The sequence below is a fragment of the Symphalangus syndactylus genome, chromosome 14, assembly GCF_028878055.3.
Source record: "Symphalangus syndactylus isolate Jambi chromosome 14, NHGRI_mSymSyn1-v2.1_pri, whole genome shotgun sequence".
Classification (NCBI taxonomy): Eukaryota; Metazoa; Chordata; class Mammalia; order Primates; family Hylobatidae; genus Symphalangus; species Symphalangus syndactylus.
In genome coordinates, this window is record NC_072436.2 from 38,626,534 (window position 1) to 38,649,838 (window position 23,305).

The 23,305-nt window shown below is 40.2% G+C and overlaps 1 protein-coding gene across 2 annotated transcripts in view; it reads left to right on the top strand.

Annotated features, from left to right (window-relative positions):
• Positions 1-23,305, top strand: part of RPIA (ribose 5-phosphate isomerase A) — a 63,390-nt gene that overhangs the window by 21,532 nt on the left and 18,553 nt on the right. For both annotated transcript variants that reach the window (XM_055241049.2, XM_063616613.1), the window contains one exon: positions 22,952-23,011. In XM_055241049.2, the coding sequence (XP_055097024.1) occupies positions 22,952-23,011 (60 nt within the window). The remainder of the gene's footprint in view (positions 1-22,951; positions 23,012-23,305) is intronic.

Consider the following 23,305-nt stretch of genomic DNA (forward strand, 5'->3'; position numbering starts at 1 on the left):
GGTTGCCTTTGCTGCTGCTGCTGCTGCTTTTTTTTTTTTTTTTTTAAGACGGTGTCTTGCTCTTGTCACCCAGGCTAGAGTGCAATGGCGTAATCTCAGCTCACTGCAACCTCCACCTCCCGGGTTCAAGCAATTCGCCTGCCTCAGCCTCCTAAGTAGCTGGGAGTACAGGTGCCCTCTACCACGCCCAGCTGATTTTTTTGTATTTTTAGTAGAAACGAGGTTTCACTATTTTGGCCATGACATTTTGGATGTCTGAATATATATATATATGTTTTTCAAGCTACGAGTAGGACTTTTTTTTTTTTTTTTTTTGTGACAGTGTCTTCTCACTGTCACTGACACTGGAGTGCAGTGGTGCAATCTTGATTCACTGCAGCCTTGACTCCTTGGCCTCTAGCCATCCTCCCACATCAGCCTCCTGAGTAGCTGGAATACAAATGTGTGCCTCCACACCTGGCTAAGAAAATATCTTTATGCGACTTTTCCTCAGTCAATCATTTGACTCTGTAGAGCACTATGTTAAATACTTTTAGGAATTATATAGGCATTTCTCTGTTGTCTTCTGGTTTTTAATTTGCTGTTGAGGGGGTAGGAGGTACCCTTCTGATTTGTGATCCTTCGTATGAAATCTATTTTTAATTCTCTAAGGACTCACGTACCCTTTTATTATCTTGCTTTTCTCCAGCATTCCGAAAACACCATGATGTGTGTCTTGGTGTGGATCTATTTTCGTTCAGTGCGCTGGGCACTTGCTGGGACAGCTCATCATGCGTATTCACACTCTGCAATTTTGGGAGTATTTTCCCTATTATTTATTTCATTTTTCTTCCCTCTGTTTTTATTGGTTCATCTTTCTGGGACCCTTCTTGTGACTTTGGTGCTTGTGGACTGTCTTATTTTGTCCCTTTGCTTCATTTTTAGCTTTGCCTTTTTCTGACCCTTTTATTGAGCTTTCTTTGTTCTTATGTGTTCAGTTTCTAACAGCTCTTTTTTGTTTTCTGAAAATTTTTCTTAGTAGGATCTTGTTCTTGTTTTATGGTTTTTTTTTTTTTTTTTTTCAATGTCTTCACTGGGGATGTTAATGATTTTTTGTTTAAGGGACTTCTTCTTGTACAAGTTTCTGCAGTTGTTTTTTCCATTTCATGGGAGGTACACTTCACAGTAACATTCACTCCTTTTAAGTATAATTTTTAGTTTTGACAAGCACAGTCATGTAACAACCAACACAATGAAAATATTGTTGAATTGTTTGGTCTTTTAAATTATGTCTGTTCCCTAGCTGCTCATTTTTTGTTTTTGTTTTTGTTTTGTTTGTTTATTTTTGTTTGTTTTTTGTTTTTTTTTTTTTTTAGACGGAGTTTCACTCTGTCGCCCAGGATGGAGTGCAGTGGTGCGATCTGGGCTCACTGCAACCTCCACCTCCTGGGTTCAAGTGATTCTCTTGTCTCAACTTCCAAGTAGCTGGGATTACAGGCGCCTGCCACCATACCCGGCTAATTTTTTTGTATTTTTAGTAGAGACGGGGGGTTTCACTATGTTGGCCAGGCTGGTCTCGAACTCCTGGCCTCAAGTGATCTGCCTGTCTTGGCCTCCGAAAGTGCTGGGATTACAGTTGTGAGCCACTGTGCCCAGCCCCTGTCTACTCCTTTGAAGAGTGCTGGGCTACCTGATTGTCAGTCAGCTCTCAAGATGAGGATTGTCTGTCAGGCCATTACCTTGGGGAACTCCTGATGTCAGATCATTTGTCTTTCCCCTGGCTGGTCAGATGTCCTAGAGAAGGCTGCCCCATTTCTTTTTGGGAGGGGTATGCATAGTTACCCATGGCCTGGCAGTCAAGTAGTAAAGAGGACTAGAAGATGTCTGTCCGTATTCTGGATGTAAACTTGCTTTTAATTCTCTTGTTTTCAATACAATACCTGTGGTAGATGAGAGAAAGTGCCTACAATATTTTGCAGCATCCTCTGAACCTGGGCATGAACATGTGACTTGTTTGTCAGCCACCGAGTTCTGGGATAGCTGCTGTGCAGCAGTAGCTCACTGATAGGGTACCCTTGTCCTCAAATGTGCTTGGCCACTCAGTCCTAAGACCAGCGTTTGTCCTTCTCTAGAGAATCAGCATGCTGTTTTGGGAGTATAGAGGGAGGATTAGAGGTATAACAAGTTTTAAATTAGCCTTTCAACCAATCTTCTCTTTTTTTTACTCCTACCGTAACCACACAATAGGTTTGTCCCTTAATGCACACAGCAAGTCAATATGCAGAGACACTGGGTTGTAGCAGAGAAAGGTTTAACCATAGGGCCACCAATCAAGGAGACAAGAGGAATCCTCAAATCCATCTCCCTGAGTAGCTGAGGGCTGGGGATTTTGAGGGTTTTGGAATGGGTTGAAGTGTGGAGATGATTGGAAAGTGCAGAGTGAAGTCAAGGGACAGGAGAGGAAGAAACAGTATTCTCATGCTGATTTTGTTCCTCTTAGCGGGGAAGGGAGGCTTCAAACTGGTTGATGTCAACCATTCAGCTGGAATTCAGGATCTGAAAAAATCATAAGCAATTCTTAAAAGCCTTATGATTCTAATTAATGTCAGAGATCCCATCTATAAGAACAATGGGGGATGCAATTAATTCATAAAAGCCCATGACTCTAATGTCAGAAATTCTATCTATAGGAACAGTGAGGATACAAGTGATCAGTATCTAGAGCTACATGACTTTTGGTTACAGGGAAGTGGGCCAAAGTGCAGCCTGATTAATGCTTAATTATAACTATATTTTTGTTCAGAATTCTTGTTAACCCTGTGAGGTTGGCTTCACATCCTGGAGTTGAAAATATCACTGCTTCCTGAAACTTTTGGGAGGTTCTGTGGTATTTTAGTTACTTCTTAGCTTTCTTTAGTACTGGTCTAGGTTTTTTGTTTCTTATTCCTGCATTTACCGTTGTCCATCAGTGTTCCAGCTTTTAAAATTTGTTGCTATTTTCTCCTCTTTGGCGAGGTTTATGCCTTTAAGAAAAAATCCTTTATTGTAGTTTCAGAGAGGTTTTGAGAAGGAGCTGTGAAAGGAAAATAAATGTCGGGCCCCCAAATCACTAAGCCAAGGGAAAAGTCAAGCTGGGAACTATGTCAGGCAAACCTGCCTCCCATTTTCTTTCTAACTAAGATAGCTACAAAATTAAAAACCTACATACCTCCCTCAAAATTTGCCCACAAGGAAATTCCTTGTGGACAAAAGACAGAACTCAAAGTCATCCCTCTGAGGCTCACCTGAGACAAATCCATATCTGATTGCTTCCTCTGCCCTATTGTTTATGTAAAAATGCAGATATTGAGCTAGACTAAATTGTGTATTCAGTGGATAGCCCCTCGAGGACTCAAAAGAATGCAGTCTTTTGTCTATTATCTACTTATGACCCGGAAGACCCCTTCCCCACCTCAAGTTGTCCTGCCTTATCAGACTGAACCTAGGTACATCTGATAGATATTGATTGATGTCTCATGTCTCCCTAAAATGTATAAAAGCAAGCTGTACCCCAACCACCTTGGGGCACATGTCAGGACCTCCTGAGTCTCTGTCACAGGCACATTCTTAACCTTGGCAAAGTAAACTTTCTAAATTGATTGCGACCTGTCTCAGATACAGGTTTACAGAGCTGAGCTAAACGCAAGTGTTCAAACTGCCATCTTTACCTGGAAGTTTGATCCTGTGTTTTTAAGATAGCACTCCTCACCCAACTGTGTTTTATGGTGATAATTGATAACAGTGTATCCAGACTGGAAAATGCTGGCCCATTCCAGTTAACTGGGTGGAGGAGTCATTGAGAGTTCACAGGGCCTTTTAAAATTCACTTGTTCAGGTTACTTTTTTTTCCCATTCAAACGTAAACTTATTTTTGTGTTAAGTTTAGCCAGATACAGTCTCCGGAAGTGGTTGAAAGGAAGTCAAAATACTTTGTGGGGGCCAAGAGAAAACTTCCCCTTTGCCCTCTGAAGATTCACTGAAAATTACTGACAAAAGGCATACAAGTGTGTTTGATCATTGTTTTATGTGGCACAAGTGCCTTCAGAATGAAGATCCAAAGATCAGAGGAAACTCTCCATTTTTATGCTTAGGTTGAACAAAGTATGGACAGCCATGTAGAGATACGATTGAACAAAAAGGATATGATTTAATGCTAGTAGATACAAACTGAGTTGAGAAACCCAGCAAGACCCTCGGTTTAGATCCTTCCTGGTCTCTCTGCAGCACTCCCTCCTTCTTGGTATGGGGCAGAACCGTCTTTGGAATGGGGGTCTTATGACCTACAGTCAGACAAAATAGCTGACATAATTTCTTTATGTCCAGTTTTGGCATAGAAAGATTAGAGAGGGAGGAGGTTAGAGTAATATTGTTAAATTTTATGAACGCCTAAAATGTGAGATAGGTCCCAGGTAATTTAGAAAGTTTATATTGCCAAAGTTGAGGACACGTGCCTGTGACACACCTCAGGAAGTCCTGACAACATGTGCCCAAGGCGGTCAGAGCACAGTTTGTTTTTATACATCTTAGGGAGACATGAGACAAAAATCAACATATGCAAGATGAACATTGGTTTGGTCTGGAAAGGCGGGACAACTTGAAGCAAAGGTGGGAAGACTTGAAGCAGGGAGGGAGCTTCCAGGTCATAGGTAAATAAGAGACAAATGGTTGCATTCTTTTGAGTTTCTGATTAGCCTCTCCAAAAGAGGCAATCAGATATGCATTTATCTCAGTGAGCAGAGGGGTGACTTTGAATAGAATGAGAGGCAAGTTTGCCCTAAGCAGTTCCCAGCTTGAGTGATTTTGGGGCCCCAAGATTTATTTTCCTTTTACATTTCCCCCCTTTCTTTTAAAAAATCTTTTGGAGAAGGCATTTTAGAAGAAAATGAGTCTCTGGCTTCAGGTTTCTTCTGATCTCTCATGGCTAGGATTGTTTATTCCTAGACAGATAGGTCCTGAGTTATTAGGAAAGTTCATTTTTAGCAGGTCATGAAGTCTCATGTCTTATGGAGAGAAAATAGGGGGAGGAAGGGAGAACAACAACAACAAACAAAAAAACAATCCTGGAAAATTGATATAGGCCACATTACTCTAAAGTCCATATATTAGTAGACAGGTATGTAAGTGGCTTATGTATGTAAATAGGTTGCTGTTGTTTTCTTCTAAAGTTTAAGTTGTCTAGGTTCAGTTTGCAGGGCTTTATGAAAGCACAGCTTAGTTTTTGCTGACTCCAAATTGAGAACAGTGGGGAAAAAAGAAGGAAAAAAACCCCTGAAAACATTATTTTGCAGGGTTGTAGCCAAGAAAAATTAGAATTTGGTTCAAATTGTAGAAAATAATAAAATTGAAAAACATAGGCAAGACTAGAATCTAACAACAGGTGTGCTGTAGTTTTTGAAACAATTTTTCTGTAGTTTCCCATTTTTACTAAAGACAAATCGTGGTAGGACTGATTTGCTTTGTTATACTTGGCCTTATTATTTGTATACAGTGCAGCAAGAATAATAATTACTTTTTTTACATAGGCTTTTAAATTGGCTTTGATGGAACTTTGTTCCATAGAAGTAATCTCAGGTAAGACTCCTTTTTTAAAGCTGAGCCCAGCCATTATGGATTTGTACCATCAAATACTATGAGTTGGGTGAATTCCTTTCCTCTTGAGGTTCCAAGATAAACTTGGGCCTCCTAGGCCTGTCAGAAAGTGACATTCTTTACTTAACACAGGTCAGGAACCCTGTACAGGGACTGTGTAGACAAAGGTGTAAGGTCAGTTTTTCTAAGGGGCTTCTATTGGCTCCATAAGTCAGTTTAATTTCTTTATGGAAGACACACGATTCAAGTTAAAGCCTTGGTAAAATAACCAGTTTCTTTAATTGTGCCCCATTACAAATGAAAACAGATTCTTATTGCACTTACGCAAATAACTGTACTGGCATAAGGTAAGAATAGTCACAAATACTTCCCAAATTTTATAGAAATCAGGTAGAGAAAAACAAATATGCCCCAAATTTGGTTCATAAGAGTATACTTTACTAAATTGTTAAAAGCTATGAATAGCATAAAAGAAGTTTTTTTGACTCTGAAAAATAAAAGAAAGGATCAGCAACGTCTTAAGCAAAACGTTAAAAAGATTACTTCAGACTTCTATTAGTTTAGTCCCTGCCGTTAATTCCTCTTCTGCTTGATATTCATGACTATTTCAGCTCTCTCAGTCCTGAAAGTTTTTCCTTTATTCTGATGTTACAATCTCCAAAGTTATGAGAAACTTGTATTTAAGAGCACCTGTTAAGAGTTTTATAGCTGATTATAAAGCCACCTTCTAAAGAGGACCAAACAAGACAACAGTTGTTATGGATGACAAAAAGTTTTAGGGCAGCCATAGTCAAGACACAGTTGACAAGGAAATTTGTTACCTCTGTAGCACATAGTAATTTAACATAACGATTATAATTATTACGATAACATACATTAAATCATATCAGAATTATAGGAGTTTCCCATAATTTTGGAACACATACCAATAACATTTATACAAATACAGCCCAGAGAAAAGCAAACACCATTTCGTATTTGACAATGCTTCCTGTATAATTTTTATACCAAATAAGCCAAACTATGTCATTGTTTTAGATTTTAGGGAACCTAGTATCTTAAAGGATTAATTAGGTCAGAAAAAGACATAATTTATAATTTGATTCTGGAAATATTGTCAAATATCAAAGGTTTAAAACACTTGATATCACAAAAGAGGATCACAGGTCATTGTAAAATAAATCATTCATTTAACCAAAGTGATAACCTAAGGATTTAAAAAAAAAAAAGTCAAAAACCTTGATTTTTTGAGAGAGGAGACTTAATTTTCTGAACAATAAGCCCTAATAAAAACGTGAAGCTAATTAAATTTGTTTTCCAAAATTTATAAACAATTTATAAAATTTTAATCTTGAACATGAGATATAACTTCCATAAGCCTTTTATAGACTTTATAACCTTTATTAAGGAGTCGGTTAATGCCTCAAGATAACCTTGTTAATCTGACACAGGTGCCCATATGCTGGTCTCGCATCATTGTGCTTTTGACGTTAATGATTGATTTATAGTGAAACTGAACTTATTTTATCTCTCAAAATTGGCCCTTACAGTCTCACACACCCACCTCTTCCACGATAGTCCCTTGGCCTTGAGGAGTTGAATAGCTTTAATTTCTGGCCTGTGTCTCAGGAATGCAGTTTATTTTGATTGGCATCTTCTATGGGGCCTGATGATGAGGTTTTAATTGCTGTCAGTATTTAAGATTTCACAGGACTTGGTATCCTTTTCAGACGCAAGAGTCAAAGCCCTGTAACTTAATGTTACAAGAACTTTAAAAGCACATACGAAAAGATATGTGGATGTAACAACCTTAATTAAAAAAAAAATTTAGTCTCAGTTTTTTTTCCTAAGCAAACCAAAACTTAATGCCATAGGAATTATTTCCATGAAACGTAAAATCTGTTAGGCCAGTTACCAAAAGGCAAAAGGAAAGACCTTCTGCAGTGTACAGAATATTATGTTGGAGGAAAACATTTCCTTTAGACCTTTAAGAAATTATGGTTAGCATCAGGCCACAACAAATAGAACTTGAGGGGAAAAACACTTATATGAGCTGAAAATGAGTTGGAGAACATTATTACTTTGCTCCTTTTAAAAGGAGAGAGAAAACTGAAAATGGTGAGATGTAATAAATGTCGAACTTCTAAAACAAAATTTAAAAAAAAATTTAAATTATTTTAAAATACATTATTAAATATATTTTAAATATATATTATTAAATATATAGGGATATATTTAATAGTTATGAGATACCATCTCACACTGGTTAGAATGGCTATCATTAAAAAGTCAGGAAACAACAGATATACTGGAGAGGATGTGGAGAAATAGGAATGCTTTTACACTGTTGGTGAGAGTGTAAATTAGTTCAACAATTGTGGAAGACAGTGTGGCAATTCCTCAAAGATCTAGAACCAGAAATACCATTTCACCCAGCAATCCCATTACTGAGTATATACCCAAAGGATTATAAATCATTGTACTACAAAGACACATGCACACCTATGTTTATTGCAGCACTAATCACAATAGCAAAGACATGGAACCAACCCAAATGCCCATCAATAATAGACTGGATAAAGAAAATGTGGCACATATACACCATGGAATACTATGCAGCCATAAAAAAGGATGAGTTCATGTCCTTTGCAGGGATATGGACGAAGCTGGAAACCGTCATTCTTAGCAAACTAACACAAGGACAGAAAACCAAACACTGCATGTTCTCACTCATAAGTGGGAGTTGAACAATGAAAACGCATGGACACAGGGAGGGGAACATCACACACTGGGGCCTGTCAGGGGGTGAGGGGCTAGGGGAGGAATAGCATTAGGAGAAATACCTATTGTAGGTGATGGGGGGATGGGTACAGCAAACCACCATGGCATGTATATACCTATGTAACAGACCTGCATGTTCTGCACATGTATTCCAGAACTTAAAGTATAATTTAAAAAAAATTTAATAATTATACTTTAATATTTATAAACATATTAATTATATTAATAATATAATCATATTTATTAATATAATTAGTATAATTTATATAATACAACATATTAGTATATTGTTTTATTACGATACTTAATATATGTTAATATAAAACATAGATATATTTTAGATATATTATACACACACATACACACACATACACACACACACACACGCACACATGTTTATTGCAGCACTATTCACAATAGCAAAGACTTGGAACCAGCCCAAATGTCCATCAATAATAGACTGGATAAAGAAAATGTGGCACATATACACCGTGGAATGCAGCCATAAAAAAGGATGAGTTCATATATATTATATAATTATAATTATGTATTAAAACATTATATATTAATAACAAATATATCTTTAAATACATATATTTATTTAAAAACATAATTAAAATCTCTAATAACTTATTAAGAGTAGATCCCTTAAGAAATCAATCCCGGGGGTGGAGCCAAGATGGCCGAATAGGAACAGCTCTGGTCTACAGCTCCCAGCCTGAGCGACACAGAAGACGGGTGATTTCTGCATTTCTGTTTGAGGTACCGGTTCATCTCACTAGGGAGTGCCAAACAGTGGGTGCAGGACAGTCGGTGAAGCGCACTGTGCGCGAGCCAAAGCAGGGCGAGGCATTGCCTCACTCGGGAAGCGCAAGGGGTCAGGGAGTTCCCTTTCCTAGTCAAAGAAAGGGGTAACAGACGGCACCTGGAAAATCGGGTCAGTCCCACCCTAATACTGCGCTTTTCCAACGGGCCTGGAAAACGTCACACTAGGAGATTGTGTCCCGCATCTGGCTCGGAGGGTCCTATGTCCATGGAGTCTCGCTGATTGCTAGCACAGCAGTCTGAGATCAAACTGCAAGGCGGCAGCGAGGCTGGGGGAGGGGCGCCCGCCATTGCCCAGGCTTGCTTAGATAAACAAAGCAGCCAGGAAGCTCGAACTGGGTGGAGCCCACCACAGCTCAAGGAGGCCTGCCTGCCTCTGTAGGCTCCACCTCTGGGGGCAGGGCACAGACAAACAAAAATTCAGCAGGAACCTCTGCAGACTTAAATGTCCCTGTCTGACTGACAGCTTTGAAGAGAGTAGTGGTTCTCCCAGCATGCAGCTGGAGATCTGAGAATGGACAGACTGCCTCCTAAAGTGGGTCCCTCACCCCTGAGCAGCCTAACTGGGAGGCACCCCCCAGTAGGGACAGACTGACACCTCATTCAACCGGGTACTCCTCTGAGACAAAACTTCCAGAGGAACTATCAGACAGCTGAATTTGTGGTCTCACGAAAATCCACTGTTCTGCAGCCACTGCTGCTGACACCCAGCCAAACAGGGTCTGGAGTGGACCTCTAGTAAACTCCAACAGACCTGCAGCTGAGGGTCCTGTCTGGTAGAAGGAAAACTAACAAACAGAAAGGACATCCACACCAAAAACCCATCTGTACATCACCATCATCAAAGACCAAAAGCAGATAAAACCACAAAGATGGGGAAAAAACAGAGCAGAAAAACTGGAAACTCTAAAAAGCAGAGCACCTCTCCTCCTCCAAAGGAACGCAGTTCCTCAACAGCAACGGAACAAAGCTGGACGGAGGATGACTTTGACGAGTTGAGAGAAGAAGGCTTCAGATGATCAAACTACTCCAAGCTACGAGAGGAAATTCAAAACAATAGCAAAGAAGTTAAAAACTTTGAAAAAAAATTAGAAGAATGGATAACTAGAATAACCAATGGAGAGAAGGGCTTAAAGGAGCTGATGGAGCTGAAAGCCAAGTGTCGAGAACTACGTGAAGATTGCAGAAGCCTTGGTAGCAGATGCGATCAACTGGAAGAAAGGGTATTGCTGATGGAAGAGGAAATGAATGAAATGAAGTGAGAAGGGAAGTTTAGAGAAAATAGAATAAAAAGAAATAAACAAAGCCTCCAAGAAATTTGAGACTATGTGAAAAGACCAAACCTACGTCTGACTGGTGTACCTGAAAATGACGGGGAGAATGGAACCAAGTTGGAAAACACTCTGCAAGATATTATCGAGGAGAACTTCCCCAATCTAGCAAGGCAGGCCAACATTCAGATTCAAGAAATACAGAGAATGCCACAAAGATACTCCTCGAGAAGAGCAACTCCAAGACACATAATTGTCAGATTCACCAAAGTTGAAATGAAGGAAAAAATGGTAAGGGCAGCCAGAGAGAAAGGTCGGGTTACCCACAAAGGGAAGCCCATCAGACTAACAACTGATCTCTCAGCAGAAACTCTACAAGCCAGAAGAGAGTGGGGCCAATATTCAACATTCTTAAAGAAAAGAATTTTCAACCCAGAATTTCATATCCAGCCAAACTGCTTCATGAGTGAAGGAGAAATAAAATACTTTACAGACAAGCAAATGCTGAGTGATTTTGTCACCACCAGGCCTGCCCTAAAAGAGCTCCTGAAGGAAGCACTAAACATGGAAAGGAACAACCGGTACCAGCCCCTGCAAAAACATGCCAAATTGTAAAGACCATCGAGGCTAGGAAGAAACTGCATCAACTAATGAGCAAAATAACCAACTAACATCATAATGACAGGATCAGATTCACACATAACAATATTAACTTTAAATGTAAATGGGCTAAATGCTCCAATAAAAAGACACAGACTGGCAGACTGGATAAGGAGTCAGGACCCATCAGTGTGCTGTATTCAGGAAACCCATCTCACGTGCAGAGACACACATAGACTCAAAATAAAGGGATGGAGGAAGATCTATCAAGCAAATGGAAAACAAAAAAAGGCAAGGGTTGCAATCCTAGTCTCTGATAAAATAGACTTTAAACCAACAAACATCAAAAGAGACAAAGAAGGCCATTACATAATGGTAAAGGGATCAATTCAACAAGAAGAGCTAACTATCCCAAATATATATGCACCCAACACAGGAGCACCCAGATTCATAAAGCAAGTCCTGAGTGACCTACAAAGGGACTTAAACTCCCACACAATAATAATGGGAGATTTTAACACCCCACTGTCAACATTAGACAGATCAACGAGACAGAAAGTTAACAAGGACACCCAGGAATTGAACTCAGCTCTGCACAAAGTGGACCTAATAGACATCTACAGAACTTTCCACCCCAAATCAACAGAATATACATTTTTTTCAGCACCACACCACACCTATTCCAAAATTGACCACATCATTGGAAGTAAAGCTCTCCTCAGCAAATGTAAAAGAACAGAAATTATAACAAACTGTCTCTCAGACCACAGTGCAATCAAACTAGAACTCAGGATTAAGAAACTCACTCAAAACCCCTCAACTACATGGAAACTGAACAACCTGCTCCTGAATGACTATTGGGTACATAATGAAATGAAGGCAGAAATAAAGATGTTCTTTGAAACCAACGAGAACAAAGACACAACATACCAGAATCTCTGGGACACATTCAAAGCAGTGTGTAGAGGGAAATTTATAGCACTGAATGCCCACAAGAGAAAGCAGGAAAGATCCGAAATTGACACCCTAACATCACAATTAAAAGAACTAGAAAAGCAAGAGTAAACACATTCAAAAGCTACCAGAAGGCTAGAAATAACTAAAATCAGAGCAGAACTGAAGGAAATAGAGACACAAAAAACCCTTCAAAAAATTAATGAATCCAGGAGCTGGTTTTTTGAAAAGATCAACAAAACTGATAGACCGCTAGCAAGACTAATAAAGAGGAAAAGAGAGAAGAATCCAATAGATGCAATAAAAAATGAAAAAGGGGATATCACCACCAATCCCACAGAAAGACAATCTACCATCAGAGAATACTACAAACACCCCTATGCAAATAAACTAGAAAATCTAGAAGAAATGGATAAATTCCTCGACACATACACCCTCCCAAGACTAAACCAGGAAGAAGTTGAATCTCTGAATAGACCAGTAACAGGTTCTGAAATTGTGGCAATAATCAATAGCTTACCAACCAGAAAGAGTCCAGAACCTGATGGATTCACAGCTGCATTCTACCGGAGGTATAAGGAGGAACTGGTACCATTCCTTCTGAAACTATTCCAATCGATAGAAAAAGAGGGAATCCTCCCTAACACATTTTATGAGGCCAGCATCGTCCTGATACCAAAGCCTGGCAGAGACATAACCAAAAACGAGAATTTCAGACCAATATCCTTGATGAACATTGATGCAAAAATCCTCAATAAAATACTGGCAAACCGAATCCAGCAGCACATCAAAAAGCTTATCCACCATGATCAAGTGGGCTTCATCCCTGGGATGCAAGGCTGGTTCAACATACGCAAATCAATAAATGTAATCCAGCATATAAACAGAACCAAAGACAAAAACCACATGATTATCTCAATAGATGCAGAAAAGGCCTTTGACAAAATTCAACAACCCTTCATGCTAAAAACTCTCAATAAATTAGGCATTGATGGGACATATCTCAAAATAATAAGAGCTATCTATGTCAAACCCACAGCCAGTATCATACTGAATGGGCAAAAACTGGAAGCATTCCCTTTGAAAACTGGCACAAGACAGGGATGCCCTCTCTCACCACTCCTATTCAACATAATGTTGGAAGTTCTGGCCAGAGCTATCAGGCAGGAGAAGGAAATAAAGGGTATTCAATTAGAAAAACAGGAAGTCAAATTGTCCCTGTTTGCAGATGACATGATTGTATATCTAGAAAACCCCATCGTCTCAGCCCAAAATCTCCTTAAACTGAGTAGCAACTTCAGCAAAGTCTCAAGATACAAAATCAATGTACAAAAATCACAAGCATTCTTGTACACCAATCACAGACAAGCAGAGAGCCAAATCATGAGTGAACTCCCATTCACAATTGCTTCAAAGAGAATAAAATACCTAGGAATCCAACTTACAAGGGTTGTGAAGGACCTCTTCAAGGAGAACTACAAACCACTGCTCAACGAAATAAAAGAGGATACAAACAAATGGAAGAACATTCCACGCTCATGGGTTGGAAGAATCAATATTGTGAAAATGGCCATACTGCCCAAGGTAATTTATAGATTCAATGCCATCCCCATCAAGCTACCAATGACTTTCTTCACAGAATTGGAAAAAACTACTTTAAAGTTCATATGGAACCAAAAAAGAGCCCGCATCACCAAGTCAATCCGAAGCCAAAAGAACAAAGCTGGAGGCATCACGCTACCTGACTTCAAACTATACTAGAAGGCTACAGTAACTAAAACAGCATGGTACTGGTACCACAACAGAGACATAGATCAATGGAACAGAACAGAGCCCTCAGAAATGATGCCGCATATCTACAACTATCTGATCTTTGACAAACCTGACAAAAACAAGAAATGGGGAAAGGATTCCCTATTTAATAAATGGTGCTGGGAAAACTGGCTAGCCATTTGTAGAAAGCTGAAACTGGATCCCTTCCTTACACCTTATACAAAAGTTAATTCAAGATGTGTTAAAGACATAAATGTTAGACCTAAAACCCTTAAAATCCTACAAGAAAACCTAGGCAATACCATTCAGGACATAGGTGTGGGCAAGGACTTCATGTCTAAAACACCAAAAGCAATGGCAACAAAAGCCAAAATTGACAAATGGGATCTAATTAAACTAAAGAGCTTCTGCAAAGCAAATGGAACTACCACCAGAGTGAACAGGCAACCTACAGAATGGGAGAAAATTTTTGTAACCTACTCATCTGACAAAGGGCTAATATCCAGAATCTACAATGAACTCAAACAAATTTACAAGAAAAAAACAACCCCATGAAAAAGTGGGCGAAGGACATGAACAGACACTTCTCAAAAGAAGACATTTATGCAGCCAAAAAACACATGAAGAAATGCTCATCATCACTGGCCATCAGAGAAATGCAAATCAAAACCACAGTGAGATACCATCTCACACCAGTTAGAATGGCCATCATTAAAAAATCAGGAAACAACAGGTGCTGGAGAGGATGTGGAGAAATAGGAACACTTTTACACTGTTGGTGGGACTGTAAACTAGTTCAACCATTGTGGAAGTCAGTGAGGCGATTCCTCAGGGATCTAGAACTAGAAATACCATTTGACCCAGCCATTCCATTACTGGGTATATACCCAAAGGACTATAAATCATGCTGCTATAAAGACACATGCACACGTATGTTTATTGCAGCACTATTCACAATAGCAAAGAGTTGGAACCAACCCAAATGTCCAACAACAATAGACTGGATTAAGAAAATGTGGCACATATACACCATGGAATACTATGCAGCCATAAAAAATGATGAGTTCATGTCCTTTGTAGGGACATGGATGAAACTGGAAAACATCATTCTCAGTAAACTATCGCAAGGACGAAAAACCAAACACCGCATGTTCTCACTCATAGGTGGGAATTGAACAATGAGAACTCATGGACACAGGAAGGGGAACATCAGACTCCAGGGACTGTTGTGGGGTGGGAGGAGGGGGGAAGGACAGCATTAGGACATATACCTAATGCTAAATGACGAGTTAATGGGTGCAGCAAAACAACATGGCACATGGATACATATGTAACAAACCTGCACATTGTGCACATGTACCCTAAAACCTAAAGTATAATAATAAAAAATTAAAAAAAATTAAAAAAAAAAGAAATCAATCCTTTACTGTTCTAATAAGTTCTTTGTTATATAAATGGTTTTTTTAAATATGAATACCAATCTCCAGAAAGACCATTATAATTTCCGTTTTATTATCGACAGCTTGATCATATAAAAGTTTTTTTTTTTTAATCTTTTTATTGTGCCTTAGACTCTTCATGACATGCTTGGACTTTCTGGTTTGTCCTGAACATACCTCTTTCTTAAACAACCAGTCATTTTATTCTAGGTCCTAATTAACCATACAAGATTTTTTCTCATATAAAATTGTTTCTCTTTAAGCTTTTTCACCAAAAAAACCTGTTATTTTTATAGCTTTCTTTATATCTCTCTTATTTTGTGGTTCCTTTTACCTTGTTTTATACATAACCTTTAAAAAAGCTTTGAACCAAACAAAAATTGTTCACCTTTTTAAGGACACTTGTTTTTGAAAGAATATTTTCCTATACTATATTTTTATTGGAAAATACCCAAATAATGAAATATCTATAATTTAAGTTTAGATCCTAAATTATGACAAGTTTGTCTACAAGTATTTATCCCATTACATTTACTTATTTTAATTGTTTATCTAGATTATTTATGAAAAGTTTGATAGTCATTATTGAAAGTTATGAAACTTCCCATTGCAAAATTCTGAGACAGTGAAGAAGATAGGACCTAACTGACTCCATCTTGCTTCTAACCTTTACACTGTCCTTGTTCATTCCTGGTCTTTGGGAGGAACTTAGTTTGTAGTTTAGCTTTGAAACAAAGACATAACAGTCCTTTGTCTCATTTGCCATTATACATGCCATGGTCAAATCCTCTCACAGTACAAGGTAATCTCTGGTACCCCCACAGCCAAAGAGGTCAGGTCACGCAATACAGGAAAACAGAGCTTTAGACCTAAGAAGAATCTGCCCATGACTCTTGAAACTCCACAAAGAAAACAGAACACCCCAACTGCGGTGAGTGGCACCTTTGTTCTGAATTCTTTAAAAGTTTCAAGTCATTATAAACCTCTAGACTTTTTTTGGTACTGCAGATGGCAAAGTGGGAAGGAGGAGGTATAGGGTGGAAGAGAAGCAAATGAAAGAACATTTGTTTGTTTTTTTAAGACAGGAAGCAAACACAGAAACCAAGTGCATAGTTTTTTTTTTTTTCTCTCTTTTGCAGCTGTGAGGAATTTTAGCCAAATTAGAAAGGGTTTGTTACCCATAATTTGGAATTCTTACTTGGATTTGATCAAGTCAGGTACAGTTGGTCAAATCTGTTGGGAGAAAGACTGCAAAAAACAACAGCAATAAAAACCCTAACAATATGATCACCGGGTGCTCTAATGGTAAGGAGAAATTAAGACCAACTAGTTGTTAAACTTTAGACAAGACAAAACCCCAATTCAGCTACTTACCTAGGGATGGGTCTCAGGCTAAAGACTGCTTTCTACCGCTCTAGAAGTAGGAGGAAAAAACAAAAAACAAAAAAACTTGAATTCATATTCCCTGCTGGGAGCGAGCTCAAACTCCATAAAGGAGTTACCTGCCTTCCATCGTCATGGAGACAGGAAATCTTGCCTTCCTTGTTGGAAGCAAGTAAAACTCCAAAAAAAAAAAAAGGTGGGGGGAGTTGTACAGCAAAATAAACTTTAGATTTTGACCAGATTTGGGGAGATCAGGGATTCTCTGGAGGGTGTACTCCCAGACCTCAGCAAATTGTCCTGTTGGTTTGAGCCATAAAATTAGCTCATGCTGGTACCAAGCACTGATAGATTTGTCAAAGGTGTCAGGAGTACCTCTACTTAGAATCCCTCTGTGGTTACCAAAATGTCAACCCTGAAAATCTGTGACAGGTTTCAGGTAATTTAGAAAGTTTATTTTGCAAAAGTTGAGGACACGTGCCTGTGATACACCTCAGGAGGTCCTGACAACATGTGCCCAAGGTGGTCAGAGCACAGTTTGGTTTTGTACATTTTAGGGAGACATGAGGTGTTAATCAATATATGCAAGATGAACATTGGTTTGGTCTGGAAAGGTGGGACAACTCAAGCAAAGGCGGGAAGACTTGAAGCTGGAAGGGGGCTTCCAGATCATAAGTATATAAGAGACAAATGGTTGCATTCTTTTGAGCATCTGATTAGCCTTTCCAAAGGAGGCAATCAGATACGCATTTATCACAGTGAGCAGAGGGGTGACTTTGAATAGAATAGGAGACAGGTTTGCCCTAAGCAGTTCCCACCTTGAGTGATTTTGGGGCCTCAAGATTTATTTTCCTTTCACAGTTTTATGTCTGGCTTTGGGGAAAAGGGAAAAGGAAAGTGGGTGTTGTTTGTGACCTGCCTTGGGGAGGAGGGATTCTAGTTTCTATGGCTGTTCTCGGGAGCATGAGGGACCAGAGTCAGGAGGGTAGGATAATTGAAAGAAACTTTTGCTTCTGAATATGTTTCTTTTTTTTTTCTTTCTTCTGTTATGTTTTGTTTTGTTTTTTTGAGACAGAATCTCACTCTGTCACCCAGGCTGGAGTGCAGTGGTGTGATCTCGGCTCACTTCAACGTCCGCCTCCCAGGTTCAAGTGATTCTCATGCCTCAGCCTTCCCAGTAGATGGGATTACAAGCACGTGGCACCACACCTGGCTAATTTTTTTGTATTTTTACTAGAAATGGGGTTTCACCATGTTGGCAAGGCTGGTCTCAAACTCCCGACTTCAGGTGATCTGCCAACCTCGGCCTCCCAAAGTGCTGGGATTACAGGAGTGAACCACCATGCCTGGCAGCTCCTGAGGATGTTTCTGAGGCTTTTATTTTGGGGTATCCTGAGCCCTAACAGTTTCATGCCCTACTTTTTAAACAAGTAAACCTGTAGGGATTTAAATGATTTTGGTAGATTTGCTCTTTAAAATTAAAGGCCTTTAATTTTAAAGATAGAAGGTAAAGAAGAAGGTAAAGCACTTGAAAGCCAGAACTGGTTTAAACCAAAAACAGCATTTATTGCTCACTCTGCCTTTGGTTCTACCTTGATTAGGTAGTAGAAGGGAAAATGTTTACGCTTCTACTATGTAAGCACCATAAAACCTGAAAACCACATTTTGTGAAATAATAAAACTACATTTTCAGGTTTTATTATAAAATTAAGGGAAAACAGAACTACCAGTAGCCTGCCAAGTGCCACTGTCCCTAATCACGAGACATTTACAGGTGCCAGTTGTGGGGTTTGCTTCTTGCCTTTCTTCAGAATCACAAGCTAATCATTAGCTTTCCTGCTCCTTGCACTTTCCAGAGCTCTGGCCAGAAGAGGCAGGCAGGGTTGTTTACTCTACACACTCCGGAGACTCTTTTGCTTCCCTTTTAGAAGCTTCTAGTGTCTAGCAGATGCAGATCTCAGTGGAGCACCAGAGGCTGCATAAGCTCACTGAGCCAGTAGTGGGTCAAAACCCTCATGCTGTTTGTTGAACTCCATGCATCAGTTTGCCAAGGCTGCCATAACAAGGTTCCACAGACTGAATAGCTTAAAAAAAAAACCAGAAATGTATCGTCTCAGAGTTCTGGAGGCTAGAAGTCCGAGATGAAGGTGTTGGCAGAACTGGTTCTCTGAGACTATGGAGAATCTGTCCTGTGCCTTCGTCCTAACTCTCTCGGTGGGTTGCTGATATCCTTTGGTGTTCCTTGGCCTGTAGGCCTATTCCCCTGATCTCTGCCTGCATGTTCACATGTTGTTCTCCCTGTGGGCCTATTTGTTTCTGTGTCAAAATTTCCGCTTTTAATAGGGACATCAGTCATATTGATGTAGAGCTTACTCTAATGGCCTCATTTGAATTTGATTACCTCTCTAAAGACACTGTCTCCATAAAACGTCACATTCTGAAGTACTGAGGCCTAGAACTCCAATAGATCTTTTTTGGGGGGGGGACACAGTTCAACCTAACATTCAGGAAGGATGAGGCTCACACCGTTTGTAATCAGGACTTCTCTGTAGTGCTCCTGGACCACTCCTGCGGGGAGGTAAGTCACCGGTGGGGAGAAGGGAGAGTTGGAGAACTTACTGATGGGAACAGGCTTGAAGTGTTCTCTCCTAGTGGGATCTTGAAGTCATTGTACAGGGGCCCAGACTTCAGTTGACCATTTTAACAAACCGGCAGAATTCCTGAGCCTTGTGTTGTGAATTGGGGCACAGAACTGTTTTAAGGGAGTATAGATGCTCCACTTGTGTTGTTGTTTATTGTCTGTTGGGGAAGACGGGAGAGTCTCAGGGCTTGCAGAAGTTGAGGGTGGAGTATGGGGGTATCCAGGGGAATCACAGTGGGCCTCCCAGCTGCAGAAACAGACAGTGCTCACCGACCAGGCCCTTCTCATGTGCCAGGCTTTGGTCAGGTACTGGGGTGGGCGGCTGGTGGTTGTGGTGAGGAGGCATAGCTCAGTTGGTTGTAGTGATCATTTAAGGCAAGCTTGTCCAACTCATAGCCCAAGATGGCTTTGAATGTGGTCCAACACAAATTCATAAACTTTCTTAAAACATTGAGGTTTTTTTTTCTTTTTTTTTAAGCTCACCAGCTATTGGTAGTGTTAGTGTATTTTATGTGTGGCCCAAGACAATTCTTCTTCCAGTGTGACCCAGGGAAACCAAAAGGCTGGACACCCCTGATTTAAGGTATATACATTTATGTAAGAATATAGAGGCCCTTGTGCATGGAGAGTGTGTGTTACTATCTTCAGTGTCTGGTGTGGTGCCTGGCACTCCACAAATGTTCAAAGAATTAATGCTACATTCACGTATGCAATATTTTATAAGTATATGGTAGAGAAGAAGGAGAGAGAATGTGCCTTTTAGGGGAAGGAGAGCCAACTCCTTGTCCAGGACATGACAGCTATTTTCAAAATGTCCTTATCAGTTAGCAGTGTGTTTTTTTGTTTGTTTGTTTTTGAGACGGAGTCTTGCTGTCTCGCCCAGGCTGGAGTGCAGTGACATTATCTCGGCTCACTGCCACCCTCCACCTCCTGGTCTCAGGTGATCCTCCTGCCTCAGCCTCCTGGGTAGCTAGGGTTACAGGTACCATGACGCCTAGCTAATTTTTGTATTTTTAGTAGAGATGGGGTTTCACCATGTTGGTCAGACTGGTCTTGAACTCCTGGCCTCAAGTGATCCACCCACCTTGGCTTCCCAAAGTGCTGGGATTACGGGCATGAGCCACTGCGCATGGGTGTTTGCGATGTGTTAATGATTGGTTTAATACCCCGGTGTGTGTGTGTGTTTGTGTGTGTGTGTGTGTGTGTGTGTGAAAGAGAGAGAGAGAGAGAGAGAGAGAGAGAGGAGCATGCCAGTCTGCAGCCTTACCCCTGCCCTCCCTCTGCAGCGTTCTTTATAAACTAATCTCAGAAGTGTCGTATCATCACCTCCGCTTTGTGCCATGGTCACTCACACAGACCAACTCTGGGATAATGGGAAGGGATGATCCGAAGGGATGAATATCAGGAGGTGAGGATTATTGGGGCCCTCTCCGAGGCCACTTTCCAATGTTTTTATAGTCTCAGATCTGAAGTTAGGATGGTTTCTCTAATACTACTTTTACTTTTTTAAACTTTAAAGTTCAGGGGTACGTGTACAGGTTTGTTATGTAGGTAAACCCATGTCATGGGGGTTTGCTGTACAGATTATTTTGTCATCCAGGTGTTAAGCCTAGTACCCATTAGTTATTTTCCCTGATCCTCTCCTTCCTCCCACCCTCCACCCTCTATCCTTCAGTTAGCCCCAGTGTGTATTGTTGCCTTCTGTTAGCTCCCACTTACAAGTGAGAACATGTGGTACTTGGTTTTCTGTTCCTGTGCTAGTTTGCTAAGGATAATGGCCTCTGGCTCCATCTGTGTTCCTGAAAAGGACATGATCTCTCTCTCTCTTTTTGTTTTTAACGGCTGCGTAGTTCTGATAGTACTTTTGGAGAAATCTACGAATTAAGAAATAATCTAGCAATACTATTTTTGCTGTTTTCCTTTTCAGCATATATTTCTCTTTAATAAGTACAAAATCATAAGTTTTTTTTTGAACTTGCTTATTCAGCCAGCATTTTATTTTAGCTTTTTATTATGGAAAATTTCAAAGTTTAGAAAGGAGAGAGAACAATAAAATGAACTTCCATGTACTCAGCATCCAGTTTCAATAATTATCAGTTCACAGCCAATCTTGTTTCATCCATACCTAAATATCCCCCTGACTCTTGTTATTTAGAAACAAATTCCAGGCATAATATCATTTCATTGTATATATTTCATATGTCTCTCTGAAAAATGGGGAGTCTTTTAAACATCACAACAATACTAAAAGCAATAATTTCTAATAACATCAATAATTTTTAATAACATCAAATCTGGGGTTCAAAGTTTTTTTATTGTCTTATCCTTTAAAAATATATTTTTTAGTTTGTTTGAATCAGGATCTAACATTACAATTTTCAAGATCTTTATGTTTTAGCCGTAGAGTCTTAGGATTCTAGATTAGAAGGTTGGCCTCAGTCATTTCATCTGTCCCTATCTTTTTGTAGATGAGAAAAATTGCCAAGGGTCACAGGGCTGGCTCATTTAAGATTAGAACCTGGACCTTCTGATTCTTAATCTCAGGTGCTTTTTGTTTTTAGCAGAAAATGTTGTGAAGGCTTGTCTTTACAAAAAAGTGTTCCATCCTTTGGTTTCTGTGCAATGACATCAACATAAACCCACATCGCTGGGACTTGGGCATTCAAACATGAAGGTTTGAGGTATCTTTATTCCAGCTACGAATCCTGCTCAGAGCCATGTGATGGCTGTTACCACTGTTCTCCCCTTTTGTCACCTTTTTAAGAAGGTTAGCTCTGAAGCATGACTATAAAGTCAGTGGTGCTGACTTTTTCACAAACATCTTAAATCTCTCCCAGTCGAGTGTGTTAAATTTGCTGACTTCCTCACTTAGTCTTTCTGGATTCTGGCATTTTTAAGTGTATATATTCTTTTCCTCGTATTTACTTAACAGTGTGGGCTGGAAACTACTCCATGTCCATTCATAGTGATCTTCCTCAGTCTGTTTTTATACCATTGGATTGTTTTAAAAGCTTTTCTAATAAGTTGTGGATTTGGTTTTGTGTTAGGAATTTTTTTTTTTTTTTTTTTTGAGACAGAGTCTCACTGTCGCCCAGGCTGGAGTGCAATGGCGCGATCTCGGCTCACTGCAGGCTCCGCCCCACGGGGTTCACGCCGTTCTCCTGCCTCAGCCTCCCGAGTAGCTGGGACTACAGGCGCCCGCCACCTCGCCCGGCTAATTTTTTGTATTTTTAGTAGAGACGGGGTTTCACTGTGTTAGCCAGGATGGTCTCGATCTCCTGACCTCGTGATCCGCCCGCCTCGGCCTCCCAAAGTGCTGAGATTACAGGCGTGAGCCACCGTGCCCGGCCTATGTTAGGAATTTTTTGTCACACTTGTTTTGCCAGAAGCTTTAGGATGCCATGGCATTCTCTTTCATCACAAGTCACTGACGAGGAGCTCTTAGTTTCACATTGGAACAGGGTCTTTGCTGTGCTGTTTGCCTTTTTCCAGCTCCCAGGTTGAATCAACAGTTAGTTTTGCCATTCATGGGGCTAGATCTCCTACCTCTTGGTGGGCCATGCTGGGCTTTGGGAGAGAGCCTGGGCAGGACTTGGGACACTTAAATCCAGAAGAATTCTGAGAATCCTTGCCATGAACTCAAGTAAATGATTGTGTTTGCTCTTCCCTGTCCTCCGCAGGCCCGCCAGCTCATCCTGCAGTATGGCTTGACCCTCAGTGATCTGGATCGACACCCAGAGGTAAGATCGCCACTCAGAGGCAGACCACTGAGTATTTCTGTCCGCTTTTTTATGGCTGTCACTTGTTCGTGGGCTCCAGATATCTTGTCAAATCTAGGGAAGATGTCAGTTAGTTGTACCAAGTTTTCTCCTGGGACCTTGAGTATTAATTTTGGCTGAGGTCACAAGTGCTGAGGTGGTTCCTTTCAACCACATTCCTTGCGGTTTAACCCCGAGGGCTCAGTGTGAATGTAGTGAAGAGAAGTAGGCAAGCCCAGGGCTGCATCCAGGGCTTCCTGAGGTCTTTGTGCAGAG